Below are 18,677 nucleotides of genomic sequence, written 5' to 3'. Positions count from 1 at the left end.
CTCTCTCTCACTCTCACTCTCACTCTCTCGTTGGCGGTACAATGCTTACAGAAGATCACTCAGATACTCTCTGAAGTTTGCTAGCCCTAGCTCTGGCTTGTGGTAACCTGCTCTCCCCTTTAACCCCAAGCACTCCTGCCTCGTTATCGTTAACGGGAGTAAGTCCATGAAAGGCTTGGGAGTGGAGCCAGCAGGCTGCCAAATATCTCCCTTCAATCACCACTCCCCTCACTTCTCCCTGGCGTCTGCCACAATACATATACAAATAAAATATGCAAATACGACAGGGGTGGCCAATGGGGTGGCCGGGATGCAGTCCCCTGGCCACACCCTAGATCTGCCACTGCTTACTGTTTATAGGAGGTACCTCTGTTTCTTCTCATTCCTCTGATACCTCTTATGTGTGAAAATGTGGTCTATTTCTTTCCCATTAGAACGTTTAAAAGTTACTTTAAACATGCTTAGAGAGGAAAAAGTGTTGCTGGCGCTGTTTCCCTTATTCCATGATTGTTTTAGACTGAAGATCTCGCTCTCTCGGGATTGGCAGGTGATTTGGTGAACCTGTTCTGCTGGTTTGTCATCCTTTCTCTCTGATGCTCTCTGATGCTCTTGTTCCGTGAAGCCGAACCACTCATTATCGAAATATGATTACTATTGCAGACTTAAAAAACAAATGAATAAATGCACAATATCTATTTGGTTTCTCACATGGGAGAAACAAATAACACGGGATGACACATCATTAAAAGACGGCTACACCTTATGGCCTACGTCACCCTAATGTGGGCACTACCTAGGATGTTCCAGAATGATCTAGAGGACAAATGTTTAGTATAAAAGAACCCACAGTACCGTCAGTTGACCACAAAAAGCCTGAAACGATCAACAAGACTGAGAAGACCGACAAATGTAAGCAAACCCTTATTTCTATGTTCCATGTTTTGTTAAACAAGCCTATTTCTATAGGTCATTTATCCACTTGAGCCTGGAGCTCTGCAATTTTGATTACATTCAATGAACTTATATCTAATTTAGAATATTGACGATTGATGATTGTCATCATCAATGTGACATAAGGCAGTATCAGAAAGATTAAAAGTGTATTTAGATACACAAAGCATGTATACAGTTTGTTCAAGGGAAGATCCCGCCCCTGCCATTAAGACTCAAGAGTCTAAAGTTTAGACTCTTGAGCCTGTTCTAAAGCTGTGGACGATAACTGTTTAGACTGTAAACAGTTATAGTCTACAGCTTTAGAACTGGCACTGAGAGTTTCAGTGCAAACAAATAAGAGAGAAGTTAAATTGACATGTACACAGAAGCGTGGAAATTTACTGGCGCACACAGTAATGAAAGAGATGACACGTGAGATATAAGAGTGACGTGTCTGGTACAGAAGTTGAGAATGTCCGGACACAGACATTTATTAGTTACAAGTTACATGAGGATTTCCTTCTAGAAAATTAATTTTGTACTATTGTTTTGTATCTTATGCTGTATCATATTTGACATTTTGTGCTTTGGCAATGTGAATGTTGGCCTAATATGTCAATGCCAATAAAGTCCTTTGAAACTTTGGACAATCTTGAAAGATGATTTCACGCTTAAAGGTAAATAAACCTTTTATTTTTAATTATAAGTACATTTTGAAAGACTTGCCATAGAAGGACTTGTCTTTAATCATCTCCATAAATATTATTAACAGTATGACACTATGCATCTCTACCTCTCTTTGGAGTAGAGTTTTCTCCATTTAAAAAGTCAGTTAATCTTTATAATAACATAGATGTATAATAATACCTAGAAAAATATTTGTAAAACTATTATTAGATTAACCCTATGAATTATAACACACTTTCTTACAGATTACATTATTATTTCAATGTTGTAACTATTGGAACGGTCAACATTCTTTTAATTTCTTTATAAATGTTGCTATTCTGAAGACATAACTAATAATAATTTCTAACACTTATTCACTTATCTTTTAACTGTAAACTCCCATACAGCTATCCACATCCTCCCATTCTCATCCAAGGCTTACGGTGCCGCCATGCAGGCCACCATGCTGGACGTCTACCGCAGCCATGAGAGGACAGCCCTATCCCTGGGCATCAAGACGGCCAGAGGAGTCATGACGCCCCTGATCATAAGGAACACCACCATCCCCACCAAACAGACTCAGACCTTCAGCACAGGCACCGACAACCAGCCCGGGGTCCTGATCCAGGTCTTTGAAGGAGAGAGAGCCATGACCAAGGACAACCACCTGCTGGGCGAGTTCGAGCTGTCGGGAATCCCGCCCGCTCCGAGAGGGGTACCTCAGATCGAGGTGACCTTCGACATCGACGCAGACGGCATTCTGAACGTGTCTGCTGTGGACAAGAGCACGGTAAAAATAAAACACATCGCCAACAACAAAGGTTGCCTGAGCAAGGAAGACATCGAGAGGATGGTGCAGGAAGCAGACAAATACAAAGTAGAAGACGAGCAACAGAGGGAGAATATAGCGGCCATGAACGCCCTGGAGTCCTACGCCTTCAACATGAAGAGAAGCCTGCGGGAGGACAACCTGAAGGGCAGAGTGAGTGAGGAGGAGAGGAAGGAGGTGGAGGAGAAGTGTGAGCATGCCATCCTCTGGCTGGAGCACAACCAGCTAGCGGAGAAAGAGGAGTACCAACACCAGCTGAAGGAGTTGGAGAAGCTGCCTATATCCCTCATCCCTGTGATGATAAACTTTGCACTTTTGAATCTTCGATCCCTCTCTGATGATACAATCCCTGAATTGAAAAATTTGATTTCTGAAAATAATATTAGCTTTATGTTTTTAACTGAAACCTGGCTTAAAGACAGTTCTCCTTACAATAAGTTGAGAGAGTCTTGTCCAAATGGTTTCACCTATCATTACGTCAATAGACCAGTTAAACCACGGGGTGGGGTCGCCGTTATTTATTCTGAGAGATATTCAGAATCTGAGCCACTTCGATTTGGGGATTTTTTATCTTTTGAATACTTAGCACTGATGATCAAACAGCCTGAAGACCTGCTTACTGTGACTGTCTATCGTCCCGAAGGTTCTCGATTAGACTTCTATTCTCAGTTCGGAAAAATGTTGTCCATCATATGTCCCCAACATGATAAGATCATTATAGTTGGGGATTTTAATTGCCCTAACCCAGCAGCACAATTCCTGAAGCTTTTTGATGATCGAAATTTTCTTCAGCATGTGAAAGAACCCACCCACAAACAAGGAAATATTCTGGATTTAGTTTTTACCAGGGGTATTGATGTAAGGATTACATCCATTCAACCCTTCCCTTCCTCTGATCATAAGTGCATCCATTTTACCAAAAATCAGAACACCCTCCCTTTAACCGTTGCTCAAACATTCAGCAAAATTGAGTTAGGGAGAGAGTCCGAGTGAGAGAGAGAGAAAGAGAGAGAGAAGAGAGAGAGGGAAGGAGCGAGAAGGAGAGAAAGAGAGAGAGAAGAAGAGAGGGAGATAGATGGAGGGAGAGATAGAGAGAGAGAGAACATGTCAGGGAGGAGAGAGGGAAAAACAGAGTGAGAGGGGAGGTAGAAAGGGAGGGATGGAGAGAGAGTGCGAGAGAGAGAGAGAGAGCGAGAGAGAGACACACATAGACAGAGTTCTTGTGAACGACACCTCATGTCGCTATTATGATTCTACTTACGTTAGGTATCTGGGGCCAGATTTTGATAACAGAGTTTTTCCAGTTGGTGACGTAGTGACGCACATGAACATGGCGGAACATGAAAGTTTTACTCAATATAAATGAGTCAAACATCATATATCACATACTTTACTATTGATTGACATTGTAACCATCTGTTTGCATCAACTTTGCTCAGTTTTAAACGTTGTGTACTGGTAAACCAGCTCTAGATAAGGGCAAGTGTATTCTTCCATACAGTGGTAATACAATGTGCTTCTCATAAATTAAAGCAACAGGATAGGTGGTGATAGGCTACAAGGAAATAAAGGCGTTTGAACTTGAAACTGATCCTTCTAAGTTCTGTTAAATTCAGACTTTTTTTTATCTGATAAAAAACCCTCTGATACATGTTCATCTTCACTTTTAACATGTAAAGTAGGGCCTGGCAAGCAGGTCTGAAGAAAGTAGAAAGAAAGTAGTCCTACACACACCCCACAGCCCACCACATGTTGGTGGGTGCTGGCGTTATTCAGGACCCTATGTTTTGCCTGTTATGTGTCAAAAATATAGTTTTTTACGTTTTGTACACATCTTTTACCTTAACTTAGAAAAAAATCAAGTTTTCATACTTCATACTACCCAAGAACCAGTATGTCAAGCAAATTCTCAACAAAATTAACCAGGGTAAAGCATTAAAATACAATCAAACCATCAAAAGATTACAAGCATTTTATGTTTTAAAGTTGTAAAGTCTTTTCAAGCAGAATCTTTTTTAAAGATATTTTATATACTTTGTGTAAAATGCTTTAGACTAACTTCCTGACGATGGCGATGGATGAGGCCAATGTAGTTAGGAACCTGCTTGCTTTAACAACCCCGCCTCACCAAAATGTAGCATAACCAGAGCCCGTCTACTCTCTATTGAGCCCCATTGTATCGGACTTCGTTGCAGTTCCATTATACTTCCACTGGGGGTGATCGCATGAGTGCAGATTGAATGGGGGTCTATGGGGCTAGACGGCTAAATGTATCTCTTCCACCTGCTTGTCGTTGAAATATCGCAGATTTTATTAAAACAATAAAAAAACTATTGATTTGGTTCTTTATTCCTATAAATATGCAGCATGATCATACACACTGAGTGTGACCGGTCCTTGGGTACACTGCAGCTCTTCTGCTTCTTATATGAACTCACAGAGACAGGTTGGGTGGAGCACTGGACTGGTTTATTAGCTGCAACATCGGACAACACACAACCAGTGTTCACATATATATATATTCAGCCGTAGTCCGTTCGAACACAACGTAAGCTTGGTTGCTTCTGAACTTTCAAACACAAACTTCAAATGATCGTATAGTGGTATTTACAACAAAAAACATTAAGTGATCGTATAGTGGTATTTACAAACAAAACATTAAGTGAACATACCTGCAACAAGGGACAACACACAACCAGTGTTCACATATATATATATATTCAGCCGTAGTCCGTTCGAACTATAAAAGAGGAGGCCCGAATTAGCGCGCACGTCACATACACCTCGTGCTCAAGAACTCCTCAAACATCACACACAAACCAACAAAACGCCTTACAACATGTAACGTTAGATTTGACTTGTTATGCTATATTTTAAACATCGTACTTTACATGGTTTGCATTTATAAGTGAACTTATGTACAAGCGGACAGAACGGCGACTTACCACAACGTTTGGTTGCTTCTGAACTTTCAAACACAAACTTCCGCCGTGGACTTTCAGAATAAAATATAAAATATTGGTTGGAGTCCCAAGTTTAACAGAATTTGACAAATAAAAGAAAGTAATTATTTACACTGTTACATGAGCATGAAGAATATCCTCTCACACATGAGGGGGTCATTGCCACGGGGGCACTCGGGGAGGCGCTGTTCCCTACTGGATAGGGTTCTTCAATTTAATAACTCCCTTTGAGTAAAACTGAGAAACATGTAAGGAGGATGGGGGGAAAGGGGGTGAAGAAAACCTACAGGATTCCTTCTGATTAGGTGGAAACCAACCGTGAATAACAAAGGAGGAACCAGACACCACGGGCACGATTAAACAGTTTATTAATAACTATCAGGACATTAAAGTGTTTGCACTAACTAAAATACTAATTTAATACTAAATACTATTTATAGAGTATCTTCACCACAACTCCAAAACTCCGCTGGCGTCCTCGGTGACGCGCTCTCGTCACAGTCCGACCTCCGCTTGTCCCAAAATCAGCGCTTTTTCCGCCACCAGGACCACCACGCGTCGCTCTGTTATGTCAGTTGGCTGCTGCGGCTCGGTGAGGCTCGTGATCGGGTCCAATGGGTCCAACAGTTACTCCCGTTTGCATGCTTTCCCCCACCGTTCTCTCCGCACCGCAGGTTGTATTGCCGGGCTCGCACACGGGACACACCCTGTAAGGCGAAGCCTACAATCATAGAACTAGAGTTATAATAACATACAGTGGCGTCACTAGGCTGTTTTATTCGGGGCTAAAGCCCTGGATCTTTTTTAATAAGCCCCGAATCAAATTTTTGAGTAAAAAAAGCTGTAGGAGCCTCCTCAAAGCCGTCTTGTACTGGCTGATGTCCTTCTTGAACTTTCTCTTGAACTCCTCCACAAAGTGGTTAACCAAGCGGTTGTCAAAGTCCTCTCCACCCAGATGAGTGTCTTCGGCCGTGGACTTCACCTCAAAGATGCCGTCTTCGATGGTCAGGATGGAGACGTCGAAGGTGCCCCCGCCCAGGTCAAAGATCAGGACATTGCGCTCGCTGCTCTTGCCTTTGTCCAGACCGTAGGCAATGGCGGCCGCCTTGGGCTCGTTGATGATCCTCAGGACGTTGAGGCCGGCGATCACTCCTGAGTCCTTGGTGGCCTGACGCTGGGAGTCGTTGAAGTAAGCTGGAACCGTGATGACGGCGTTCGACACCTCCTGGCCCAGGTAGGCTTCGGCAATCTCCTTCATCTTCACCAGGACCATGGAAGACACCTCCTCAGGGTAGAAGGACTTGTTCTCCCCCTTGTGCTCCACCTGGATTTTCCCCGCGTCACTCATCACCGTGAATGGCCAGTGCTTCATGTCCGCCTGCAACACCGCATCGTCAAACTTTTGGTCAATCAGACGCCTATGGGGTCAGAACAGTCTCAATAATAATGAATGCACAGAGAAGGATTCACAAATGTATTTTCTGATTTATATATAAATTACTCTCTTCTCAGAAATACATTTCAATGCACACATAAATGGATATCGGTATGTATAAATGTAAAATAAATCCATAAACAAAAATAAGTTTCACAAACACATTTCTGATCCATACACAAATGTACCTTGTTTTAAATAAATGTAATATAAATCCATAAATATATAAATTTAAAAAATATTTGCAATTTTCATCACAATGTATTTGGATGTTGTTACATTTATATACAAACTGTTAAACTTGTATTTACAAGACGTTTTTCCATTTGTGAACTTATTTGCATTTGTGCGTGAACTGGTCTGTATTTATGTGTGGGTTTTTGAGACTCTCCTGACGTCGCTTGATTCACAAATGCATTTTTTTCAACAAGGAACTCTCTGTAGCCAATCAGATGCCTCCCTCGTTTTCAGCCAATCACATGGCTGCAGTTCCGACCTCTGAGTCCAGCCTCCGAGCCTCCCGGTTCTCTGTCAAATGTCTACTCTATCGGAAAGAACATGGTTTTTTGAATGATCGTACCTAACAATCTCTAGGTGGTGAAGAAGTTAATGCTGCGTCACGTTTAGCTACACACTATTTCCATCTAGTTTCGACTGGGTTTTGGGATTATCGGTGCGTTAAAGTAGTAAACGGCACCGACGTAAAAACCCGGTCACAGCAGTCATGTGATCGGCTGAAAACGAGGGAGGCATCTGATTGGCTACAGACACTTCCTTGTTGAAAAAAATGCATTTGTGAATCTTGCGACGTCAGGAGAGTCTCAAAAATCCACACATAAATACAGACCAGGGGCCCGTTTCAGAAAGCAGGTTCAACAAACTCTAAGTTAAATCCTTAACTCTAGGTTGACCAACTCTGAGCTGCAAAACTCTGAATTTTCGGTTTCAGAACAGGTGATAACGCTTAGTTCAATCAACTCTGAGTCAAGGTAACTCTGAGTGAAGCTCGTGCATGAGGATATAAAAAGCCCTCATCAATGGAACACAGATAACATGATTCACCATGGCAACAAGTACTAACAAGCCTCGATCCTCCTACTTCTCCCCAGCGGAGTTGCAAATCTTAATGACTGCATATGCAGAAAGCGAGCATATCTTTTTACTAAAAAGCAATACTATGGCAGCAGCCAAAAAGCGGGAGCTCGCGTGGAAAAATATAGCTGACCGAGTCAGAGTATTTGAGAAAAAGAAAATGTTTTCTCTTGAATGTTCCACTTATTCAACAATTATATTCCATATGTGTGTTTGTGCGCACAGGTGCAACCCAACAGGCCCAAAACGGACTTGGCTGCAACTAAAAATGAAATATAAAAATGTAGTTCAAACAGATAAGGTATAATTTAAGTACAAGCAATTGTGATGTTGTTTAGCCTGCCCTCATTAAACAGCATTTAGTGGCTGCATTCAACATGTGATGGATATATTTAAGTAATTAGGGAAATCTGCTAAACAAAGAAAAATCCCAACACTGCCAGTATTTAATATTGTCTATATGAAAGCAACACCTAAATGCCTTTTATACATACAAGTCTCCAAATTTGTGTTTTCCGGTTATCTTAAAATTTGACCTCCATTATAGCCAACAGAAAAAAGGCAGTCAGTTAGAAATTATTGAAGCATATCATGTCTCTAACAGCTCTTCCATCTCGTGCATCAGCAGGGGGGTCAGGATTATTATCTGGATCATTCGGGGAAAGAGTAGGACATTGTTCTCCTCTAATAGTGGCAATGTTGTGGAGAACCAAACATGCCACTATAATGTCACAAGCCCTTTCCGGGGTGACCCTGAGCCTACGAAGGCACTGGAACCGGGCCTTGAGTATGCCGATGGTCATCTCCACTCTGGCTCGTGTCCTGCAGTGAGCCAAGTTGTAGTGTTGCTGTGGGCAAGGGTCAGGGTCAGGGTAAGGGGTCAGCAGATAGCGCTGGCAGGGGTACCCTCTGTCTCCGAGTAGATAACCATCAAACTCTCCTATGATAATACAAGATACACTTTATTGTTTCAGTTGTAATAGGAGGAAACAAAATATTGATCATAGGATATAACTATATACTGGATATATAAACTATATATATATAAACTCACCACGGGCAAATCTGGCACTCAGTGTAGACTCACGAAACATTCGTGAGTCATACACAGACCCAGGCCACTTCACTTCCACATTATTTATCATGTGGGCTGCGTCACATATGATCTTCACAGTGGAGAACAGTAATTAGCTGTATAGTGAAGCATATTTAATTTGGAATGTTAAAGGCTATTATTTAGGCCTACCTGTACATTAATGCTGTGGACAGATTTCCTATTCACATAATCTCCTTCATTTATTGAAGGAGCTATGATAGGAATGTGAGTGCCATCTATGCAGCCAATCACACCTGGAAACCCTAAAATATATCAAATTGACTGATTAGTGCTTCAAGTCTCAAAGCTTTATGACATAAATGAATTACTGCTTAGACTGATACCTGCAATTCTGTGGAACTCTTCTTTGAGAAGTCTGGTGGGTCTGTGACTTGGGGACACTACAAACGTGCATAGTAGCCGTTTCAGTGCAAGTGTCACATTTCGGACAGCCCGACAGACAGTTGCCGTGGACACATGCTCTGCATCACCGACGTTATACAAAAAACTGCCGTTGGCAGAAAAACGAAGTGCAATACAAAGAATTTGCTCGGAACTGAGAGCGTGTCCACGATGTGTCATGTGAGCGATGTGAGGGCTGAGAATATTGTTTATATAATTTATTGATGATGCAGAGAAATGGAAACGCTCAAACAGGTAGCTACTCATCAGGGAATGATAAAACATCCAAGTATCTGCGCCTCGACATCAACTGGCTCTTCAATAAAAGGACACGCCATGTCTGCCACTGCCTTCAGTCTGCAGGCTTCAACTTAAGAGCAGGAGAAACTCGGGGTTAGTTGAAGAAAACCTGCCAGCGAGCAGGTTAGGTTCACGGAGTATGTTGCCAGGGTAACTGACTCAGAGTAAAGCTGAACTGGCTTTGTGAAACTGAAAAACCAGAGTTTCCCTCATCTCAGGGTTAACTAACTCAGAGTTTTCACTAAACCTGCTTTCTGAAACGGGCCCCAGTTCACGCACAAATGCAATTAAGTTCACAAATGAAAAACGTCTTGTAAATACAAGTTTAACAGTTTGTATATAAATGTTACAACATCCAAATACATTGTGATGAAAATTGCAAATATTTTTTTAATTAATATATTTATGGATTTATATTACATTTATTTAAAACAAGGTACATTTGTGTGTGGATCAGAAATGTGTTTGTGAAACTTATTTTTGTTTATGGATTTATTTTACATTTATACATACCGATATCCATTTATGTGTGCATTGAAATGTATTTGTGGGAAGAGAGTAATTTATATATAAATCACAAAATACATTTGTGAATCCTTCTCTGTGCATTCATTATTAATGAGACTGTTCTGACCCCATAGACGCCAGCTTGTTTTTAACACTCGATAAGTAGATTGGCGAACACAGAGCTTGCGTGTTACTGACAGATGTCACAATCTCTGTGTTCGTCAATCTACTTATCGAGTCTTAAAAACGAAAGATGGCTTCGACGGCTGATCTACTGATGGAATTGTGTGCATACAATGTCCTTTTTAATAAACAATCCATACACTTACAAAGTTATTAATGCCTTGTTTTATATGTTAAGACCCTTATTATACTACCAAAGAAGTGTCTGGCTAATTCTAGCCTTTTAAGTGGTTCAAAATAGTGATTTAGTTTTTACCATAACACATGCCCCTATCGTTCCAAGTTAATAGTGTTTTGATAGAATCAGCTAAAAACAGCCAACTGAAGAATGCGTCTAAATGCGTTTTTTGTGCTCCAAGACAAACTTTCCAACTCGTTATCATACCAAACGTATCCCAAATCCATTTTTCGCCGGATTTGTCCTTTTAGGCCCAGTCCTTACTGCAGTGATCAGGGTTTGATTCCTGCACGTGGTCCTTTGCTGCAGGTCTTCCCGTTTTCATTCCTTTCTATATACCATACCAACCTGTCTATCTCACTCTCCAATAATAAGGATAAAACCTTTTTTTCTTTCAAATGGTGTATAATGACTAAGCACTTGAACATGTTCACATGTTATGTAAATACGCTCCAAGGTCATAAAATGACTGTATAAAGTTGGACTGAGTGGAATATGTTCACAAAAAAGAAAAGTAAACATTATGAGACATTTTCACGTTTTTTCCTTATAAGCGTGAATTTATTCCACATTGCAGAAACAATGAAATAGAGATCCTTTTTGTCGTAGAAAGTTTATTTTATCTTGTAGCTGTTAATACACACACAAATTCATTGTTTCATAATTTTTTATAAACAGGAACATAATGCTATGTTTCACCTCTCCAAGTAGTCTAGTCTAATTGAGAATTTTTATAATGATTCCATGGTGCTAAAATAAAATGTTAAATGGACTGCATTTATGTAGCGCTTTTCTAACCAGTGGCCACTCAAAGCGCTTCACATTATTGCCTACCATTCACCAATCTCTGCACACATTCACTCACCGACGGCGGTGTCAACCATGCAAGGCGACAGCCAGCTCGTCCGGAGCAGTAAGGGAGAGGGGTCTTGCTCAGGACCAGCTCAACCCTCAGCTAGGAGGAGCTAGGGGATCGAACTAGCAACCTTCCGCTTACAGCCAACCGGCTCCACCTCCTGAGGATGCTGCAAAATCAATATTTTTATAAAATAGGCCGGTGCAATAGTAAAGGATACCCTGACAAAAGTCAGGGTATCCTTTACTCTGTGGAAGATGTGTCCTTGTTGGGCCCGTCCTACTTCACCCTGCACATCACTGAATTTAAATAACTCAATAACAGTGTTCTGTCCACTCTAACTGGCTGTGTCGCTGTGGCGTGAACTGGCATATCTTGACTGGCTGGGTGGCACGTGTGGGAGAGGTTTTGGGAGGGTCATGGATAGTAAGATACAGTCTGGCCAGTATTGCAGCGGTCAGCAGGTTATTTTAAGATACAAGCTAGTTAAAGTGTTACAACCTTCCGGTTGCCAGCCAACCCGCTCTACCTCCTGATCATGCTGCCCATTTAATGAACTTTATTGTAATGAATCCCTGGTTGGAGGTTTGGGATTAAAACATCATACACAATGTAATTATGCAATGGGATTAAACTGTTAGATTATACACATCCTTCTATTGTTTATCATACAAATTCACCGGCCAGAGACGTTTGGTGTCCGAGATAACCAACCTCTAGCGGTATAATCGACCATAACAGATCATTTTATTACACATTGCCCTGCCGCCTCGTTACAGTTGCACATGGTCTCTGTGGCGGGACCTGGCCCTGTCAACAGCACCAGTTCTTCGTGCTGCAGCATATACACAGAGGGTGTTATGGGGAAGTGAGCGAGTGGACCCAAATGCTCGCAGCTCAACACAGAGTGAGACTGACACAGAGAGTCAATTAAAGGTCCTTTACTGAGGATAAACAGATAAGTAAAGACGGGGTTTGGGGGCTTTATGGCAGGAGGGTAGTCGGACAGGCGAGGGTTCAGTGACAGGAGGGTAGTCAGACAGGCGAGGGTTCTGCGACACTAGAGACAGAGAGGAGATCGTTAGGATGAGCACACAAGGACTCAGCAATCTTGGCACTAGGAAGGGCCAGGGACGAGGTACTCACTGTTACGTGTGAGACAACGATCTAGTGATGATTGTCTGGTGAACCGGGGTTGATATACTGGGTGCTGATGGAGGATTGCCAGCAGGTGTGTAGAGCAGGATGAATGGATGATGAGACTGGGACCCACTAGGTGGCAGAGTTAGATGGTGTGACAGAGGGAGCCTCGTCCAGCCTTTTACGTGTGCTATACAGACGTGCAGCTTGTGAACAAGCAAAGCAGGCAACTGCTTGGGGCCCGCAAGGGCCGACAAACTTCACTCCACATCAATGACTCATAGTAACTGCAGTGACTGCATCTCACTCGCAGGACAATTTCAACGACAACAAGATGGAAACCGGTCATTCCCATCAGCTAGGGAAGGGCTGCCCAATGCGTTGGTAGTGCAGGGTTGCATGACATTCCAAAAAATATATAAGTATCATCCCTATGGCATTTCTCACTTGATTGAAGAAAATGATCTGCCTGACTTTGACAAACGGTTCAAGACTTTAGTCGAGCCAGTCGCTACATTTATCTGCTAAAAAGGGAAAAGTATCCAAAATTGGCCTACAGAAAAAGTGCCTGTTTTGCTGCCGAGGTCTGGGGTACAGAGCATGAGGGCCAGGATGTCAGTGGAGGTGGTGCTGTGGTGGGGGGTGGGTTTGTTGTTGTCGATGATTACCAGGTTTGTTTCAGTGAGGATGTTGTTGAGTACTCTGCCAGAGTGCTTGGTGCTGTTCTTGATGAGGGGGCGGTTCCAGGGGTGCAGTGTTTTACTCATTCCATTTTAATGTAATGAGTTAAACAGTCACTAAATGGTTACAAAATACTTAAATAAAGTTGGACATTGACACACCCACCAAACCTATAACAGGCACAGATCTTCTGCTGGATGTAGATGATTAAATATTTCTCAATGTTATGAACATTGGACTTTACTTCTCAATTCCAGCAAACATTTCCTCAAACTGCGTCGTCAACAAGTCCAATAGACGTCAAGTCACATTGTGACATTATTTTGACCCTTTGCCGACAAGAGAACATAATCTTAAGGGAATGGTGATTTCGAGGACAACTTGTTTAACCAAATTAACAAACCTGTGATAAAGTCTATTTTAATTAAGAATTATCTATGGAATTTCACCCAGACTGTAAAATATGTGGCTCAAATGATAAACACCTATAGCAATATTATAGCAATAATGAGCAAGATAGATGTATCTATAATATTTAGTTTAGTTATGAATGCTCTAAATAAAGCATTAATAGGCTGCATGAACACTCTTCAAAAAAACATACATCTACATCTTCCTTAAACAAGAACAAAATGAAAATAAAATGTATTGGGACCAAAATCCCATTCCCCCCAGTCCTTGCAGGTGCATGTTTCAGGTGTAAACTCATGGCTGCTTCGCTTTTTGTATCTGTGGCCTGTTACCTAATACCCACATAAATACCAACATAATGATGAACAAAAATAGTATTGAGCTAAATTTCAGTTACCTAGTAGTTTGCCAAAATTTGCGGTTTTCAGTATAGCTTTCACTGCCGCCTACATATAGTTGGACATTGACACACCCACCAAACCTATAACAAGCACAGATCTTGTATTGCATGTAGATAATTAAATATTGCTCAATGTTATAAAAATGTACAACCATTGGATTTTATTTCTCAATTCCAGCAAACATTTCCTCAAACTACGTGATCAACAAGTCCAAGAGACGTCGAGTAACAACGTGACATTATTTTGACCCTTTGCGGACATGAGAACATAATCTTAAGGGAATGGTGCTTTTGAGGACAATTTGTTGGAACGTTTAACCGAATTAACACACCTGTGATAAAGTTTCATTTAATTAGGAATTATCTATTGAATTTCACCCAGACTGTAAAATACGTGGCTCAAATGCTAAACACAGCAATTTTATAGCAATATTGAGCGAGATAGATCTATCTATAATGTTTAGTTTAGTTATGAATACTCTAAATCAAGCATTAATAGGCTACATGTCCTAATACTCATAAAAATATATATACATCTACATCTTCTTTAAACAGGAACAAAATGAAAATAAAACTTGTTGGGACCAAAATTCTATTTTTAAAAAAGTATATTTTTAATAATGTGATGGTCACATTAACTATCTATAGTTTCTCTAGGCTTTCAGACTATTTTTGGTCTGTTGACAACAAATTTTGGATGATGGTGTGCGGCGATTCTAGTTGAGTTTAACGTGTCAGGCAATGTTGGGGCAGCTCAGTTCCTCCGTATGTTTATCGCATAACCCTGCAGGCTTCAATAAGGATTTCAATCCGTGCTAACAGTGGATCCCCCGTTCCCCCCCTTGTGCGTTCCATTTGGGAAGACGCAGAGGTGAACTGTCCGCTGCGCCCCCCTCCCCTTTCCCCTTCTCACACAGCTTCTGTCCACGGCACCTTCTCAGCAAGCAGGGGCGCCTGCAGCTGCAGGGGGCACCAATATGCCAATTCCCCACACAGTGATATGATAGATCATAGAAAACTGCTTTGCGGCGTGGATATTTTTTTTCATCTGCACCGGGTGGCTGAGCGCTTTGTACATGCCTAAAACCGCTACTGCTGCGAAATTGTTAAACCCACTGTTCTTCGTGCTTATGAGGTAGTGCCTGAGGCATATAGACAAAAGTTTAGGAGTTGCAAAAAGTCTCCTGATCGTACTTTCATGGAGTTTGCTCGAGAGAAGGCCACCTTGTTTGTACTGTGTTCAAAGGAAAGCCCTCATGTGTTCTCTACCTCTCCCACCACTCAGTTTCCCTTCCCTTACGCTCTAGGGAGGAACGACCGTTTTTTATTGTCATGAACTTGGCCATGTAATTGCTGACAGTCAGATTCATATCAGAAATCATCCACCGCCCGTTCAACAACCAAAGGGGGTTTGATTGGTAAGCACAGTTTGTCGCTCTGTGAAAGCTTTGCCGAACGGGTGTGTTTCTATCCTTCCCGAGCCCAGAAACAAACCATTCATTTTGAGTGGTCAAGTGTCACTAACCGGTGATCTAATGCCGCTTTTCCACTGCATGGTACCAGCTCGACACGACTCGACTCGACTCGACTCCACCGCGAAAACATGGTATCTGGTACCTGAAGTGGCTGCTTTTTCTAGTACCGCCTCGCTCTAGGTTCCAAGCGGCTGAGCCGATGCTAAAAGGTGACGTCGGCAGACGGCCGGCCACTGATGGGCCAGAGAGTGTGACGAAGTCACAAGAGCGACATGGCAACCATGCTGGTAACAGCCATAGCAGCGCTGCAGCCAACATATTCCACTTCTTCAACTTCTTCAACATGCCTGCTAATAATAGTAATGTTATCGATGTCCTCCATTGTTGTTATGTGGGTTCTCTCCATGTGTGGGTTGCGTAGGTGTTGTTTGCGTTGCGTACAAAAATACGTCACGGCAGCCGACCCCGCCCACGTCCAGGAGGTACTATTTGCGGTGGAAAACGACCCGTGCTGCTGCCGTGTCGAGTCGTGTCGAGTCGAGTCGAGCTACATGTGCGGTGGAAAAGCGGCATAAAGGACCAGCAAAAGGTTCAGATTCTCAGACAAACTGGCATGGCACAGTTGTTTATCCTCTCTGTAGTGCCATTGTCTGGTGATCCAGTGTTTTGGTTAAGGTCATAGAGATGGGGTTTGTGCCTGTCCCCTTGCACTTGGTACAGTTAAAATGTGATTTGGTCGGTGGAATTTTCAAAGTCGGGGTATGTCATGACCTGCCGGTAAAAGGCGTTCTGTTTATCAGGGGCAATGATATTGCTGGAGGCAGAGTGCTGCCTATATTAGAGGTATTGGAATGTCCCGAAGCACTTTTTGGTTTTTCCAGTGTGTGCTGTTACACGGGTGCAGTCCCGACCGTTGAGTGATGTGGTAGACCTATCTGACTCCTTTCTTGTCCCAGTGGGGGACACAAATTAGTTTCCTGGTTATACCTCTGTGCCCCCTTCACATCCTGATGAGAACAGCGCCGTTGAGTGTGCTGGCCTAAGTCTCAACACATCGCCACTGCCTATAACTCGTGATAAGCTTGTTGCTATAAAAATAAATGGATTCTACCCTGGAGCAGTATTATGAGAAGGCTGTCCCACGTTCACTGCAGACAGGTGACCAGGTTCGAGTTCTGCTGCCAATTCCCAGTTCCTCTCTATCTGCCAGTTTCTCCGGTCCTTATTGTGTGGAACGGAAGTTGAGTGACACAGTTTATGTTATCCAGACCACAGATCGGAGGCGCAAGTCTAGAGTTTGCCACGTCAACATGCTAAAGTTATACCATGCAAAGGTTACTCCTCATGAGGACTCCTTAGAAGGGTCTACAGGTCCCACTGTCAAGTCTGCCATACTAGCTGTATTGGTTCCAGGCTCATACCAGGTTACTGAGGGTGACGAGGATGGATTGGAGTTGCGGAGTGCTCCTCAACAGACCCATCGGTTGTTGAACTCTCAGATGCTGTCGTCTCTTGATGCACATCTGACCTATCTGAATGAGGAACGTAGGGTGACATGGCAGCCCAGATACATAAGTTCCCTTGTCTGTTCGGTGATATTCCTTCCCTGACCACCGTTGTGAAACATGGCAGTGTGTTGGTCGGTAGGGTGAGGAGTTGGTCGGTAGGGTGAGGAGTTGGTCGGTAGGGTGAGGAGTTGGTTGGTGGGGTGAAGAGTTGGTTGGTGGGGTGAAGAGTTGGTTGGTGGGGTGAAGAGTTGGTCGGTAGGGTGAAGAGTTGGTCGGTAGGGTGAAGAGTTGGACGGTAGGGAGATGAGTTTGTCGGTAGCGAGATGAGTTGGTTGTTTCAAATTTGATTTGTTTAAAGGATATTGGCAGGTGCCATTGCCCGGAAGGGCTCCAAGAATGTGTGTGCGGATACCCTTCCTTGTGTGTGATGTTGGTGCGCAGTATCGCAAGCCATTGCTCTTATGTGAAGGGGTGTGATGTGTGTGGTTCTTGTCCTTGTGTTTTCCTCTGTTGCCCCTCTTGTTCTTTGCCCCCCATTGTATTAGTCCCTGTTTGGTTCATGTGTCGTGGCTGGTTATTATTTTGTGCTTGGTACGCCATAGGGGTTTAGTGAATAGGACACCCTTGTGTTTACACTATCATCACGTAGTTGTTCCTATGTTATCACATTAGGTTAGAAGCGGGGCCGCCCCCTGTATGTATTGGCCTAGTGTGTGTGTGCTCACTAGTAGTTGTCACTTTATTTTTTCTTTCTTTAATTTGGCTCCGCTTATAGTTCCCTATTCCCCTTGGCGCATTTTTCCAGTTTATACTTTTCTAATAAATACCTCTGTGTATCAGTTTGCTGTTTGTGGCGTGTTTTTGTTCCTCTAGTCAGTTCGACGTACTAATGTGTTGCGGTTTCCCTACTTCCCCTAGACGTGGCCAGCCATCTTGGAGCCGTAACAATGACATTGTGATGTTGTTTTCTTGCACTGCTTATAGAATTGTTCAAATGTTTAAAAGTTACTGTAAAATGGTCTGTAAAATGTGCTGCTGGTGCGGGGTTCACTCATTCCATTCCATGATTTTTAGGCGACGATCTCGCTCTCTTGAATGTTCAGGCGATGTGGTGAACCTGTTGTGCTGGTTCGTCATCCTTTCTCTCTTGATGCTCTCCTCTGTTGGTTGTTTTTTTTATCCTTTGTTTTGATTATGGTTATTCTGGCTATGTCTCGCCCGGATGGTCCGTGAAGCCAAATCACTCATCATCGAAACATGATTACTATTGCCGACTTTAAAAAACAAATTACTAACTGCACGATATCTATTTAGTTTCTCACACGGGAGAAACTTATCATACGGGATGACACGGCATTAAAAGACGGCTATGCCTTATGGCCTACGTCACGCTAATGTTGGCGCTAGTCAAGATGTAATTAGGACGATCTAAAGGAGGATTGGTTTATAAAGAAATCAGTAGTATGAAGTGTGCAGACATATATATTTCGATAGACGATGTTATGTCTTACTTTAGACATGTGAACCCCCGTAAAGCTAGTGGGCCTGATGGTATTAGCTGCAGGACATTTAGAAAAAGGGTGTTTGCAGACCAGTTGGCACAGCCCTTTCAAGGCTGA

At 42.6% G+C, this 18,677-nt stretch overlaps 1 protein-coding gene across 1 annotated transcript; it reads right to left on the bottom strand.

Annotated features, from left to right (window-relative positions):
• Positions 1-6,169: 6,169 nt before the first annotated feature.
• Positions 6,170-6,796, bottom strand: LOC115532877 (heat shock 70 kDa protein-like). The gene has a single exon (XM_030342874.1). The coding sequence runs from the start codon at positions 6,764-6,766 to the stop codon at positions 6,170-6,172; it is 597 nt and encodes a 198-aa protein (XP_030198734.1). The 5' UTR covers positions 6,767-6,796.
• Positions 6,797-18,677: the final 11,881 nt, after the last annotated feature.

The sequence above is a fragment of the Gadus morhua genome, chromosome 2 (genome assembly GCF_902167405.1).
Source record: "Gadus morhua chromosome 2, gadMor3.0, whole genome shotgun sequence".
Classification (NCBI taxonomy): domain Eukaryota; kingdom Metazoa; phylum Chordata; class Actinopteri; order Gadiformes; family Gadidae; genus Gadus; species Gadus morhua.
This window is presented reverse-complemented; position numbering and strand designations above follow the sequence as displayed.

Bases quoted from the DNA above. Each gene is read 5' to 3' on its own strand.
- LOC115532877 (XM_030342874.1), bottom strand. From the start codon at position 6,766: ATGAAGCACTGGCCATTCACGGTGATGAGTGACGCGGGGAAAATCCAG.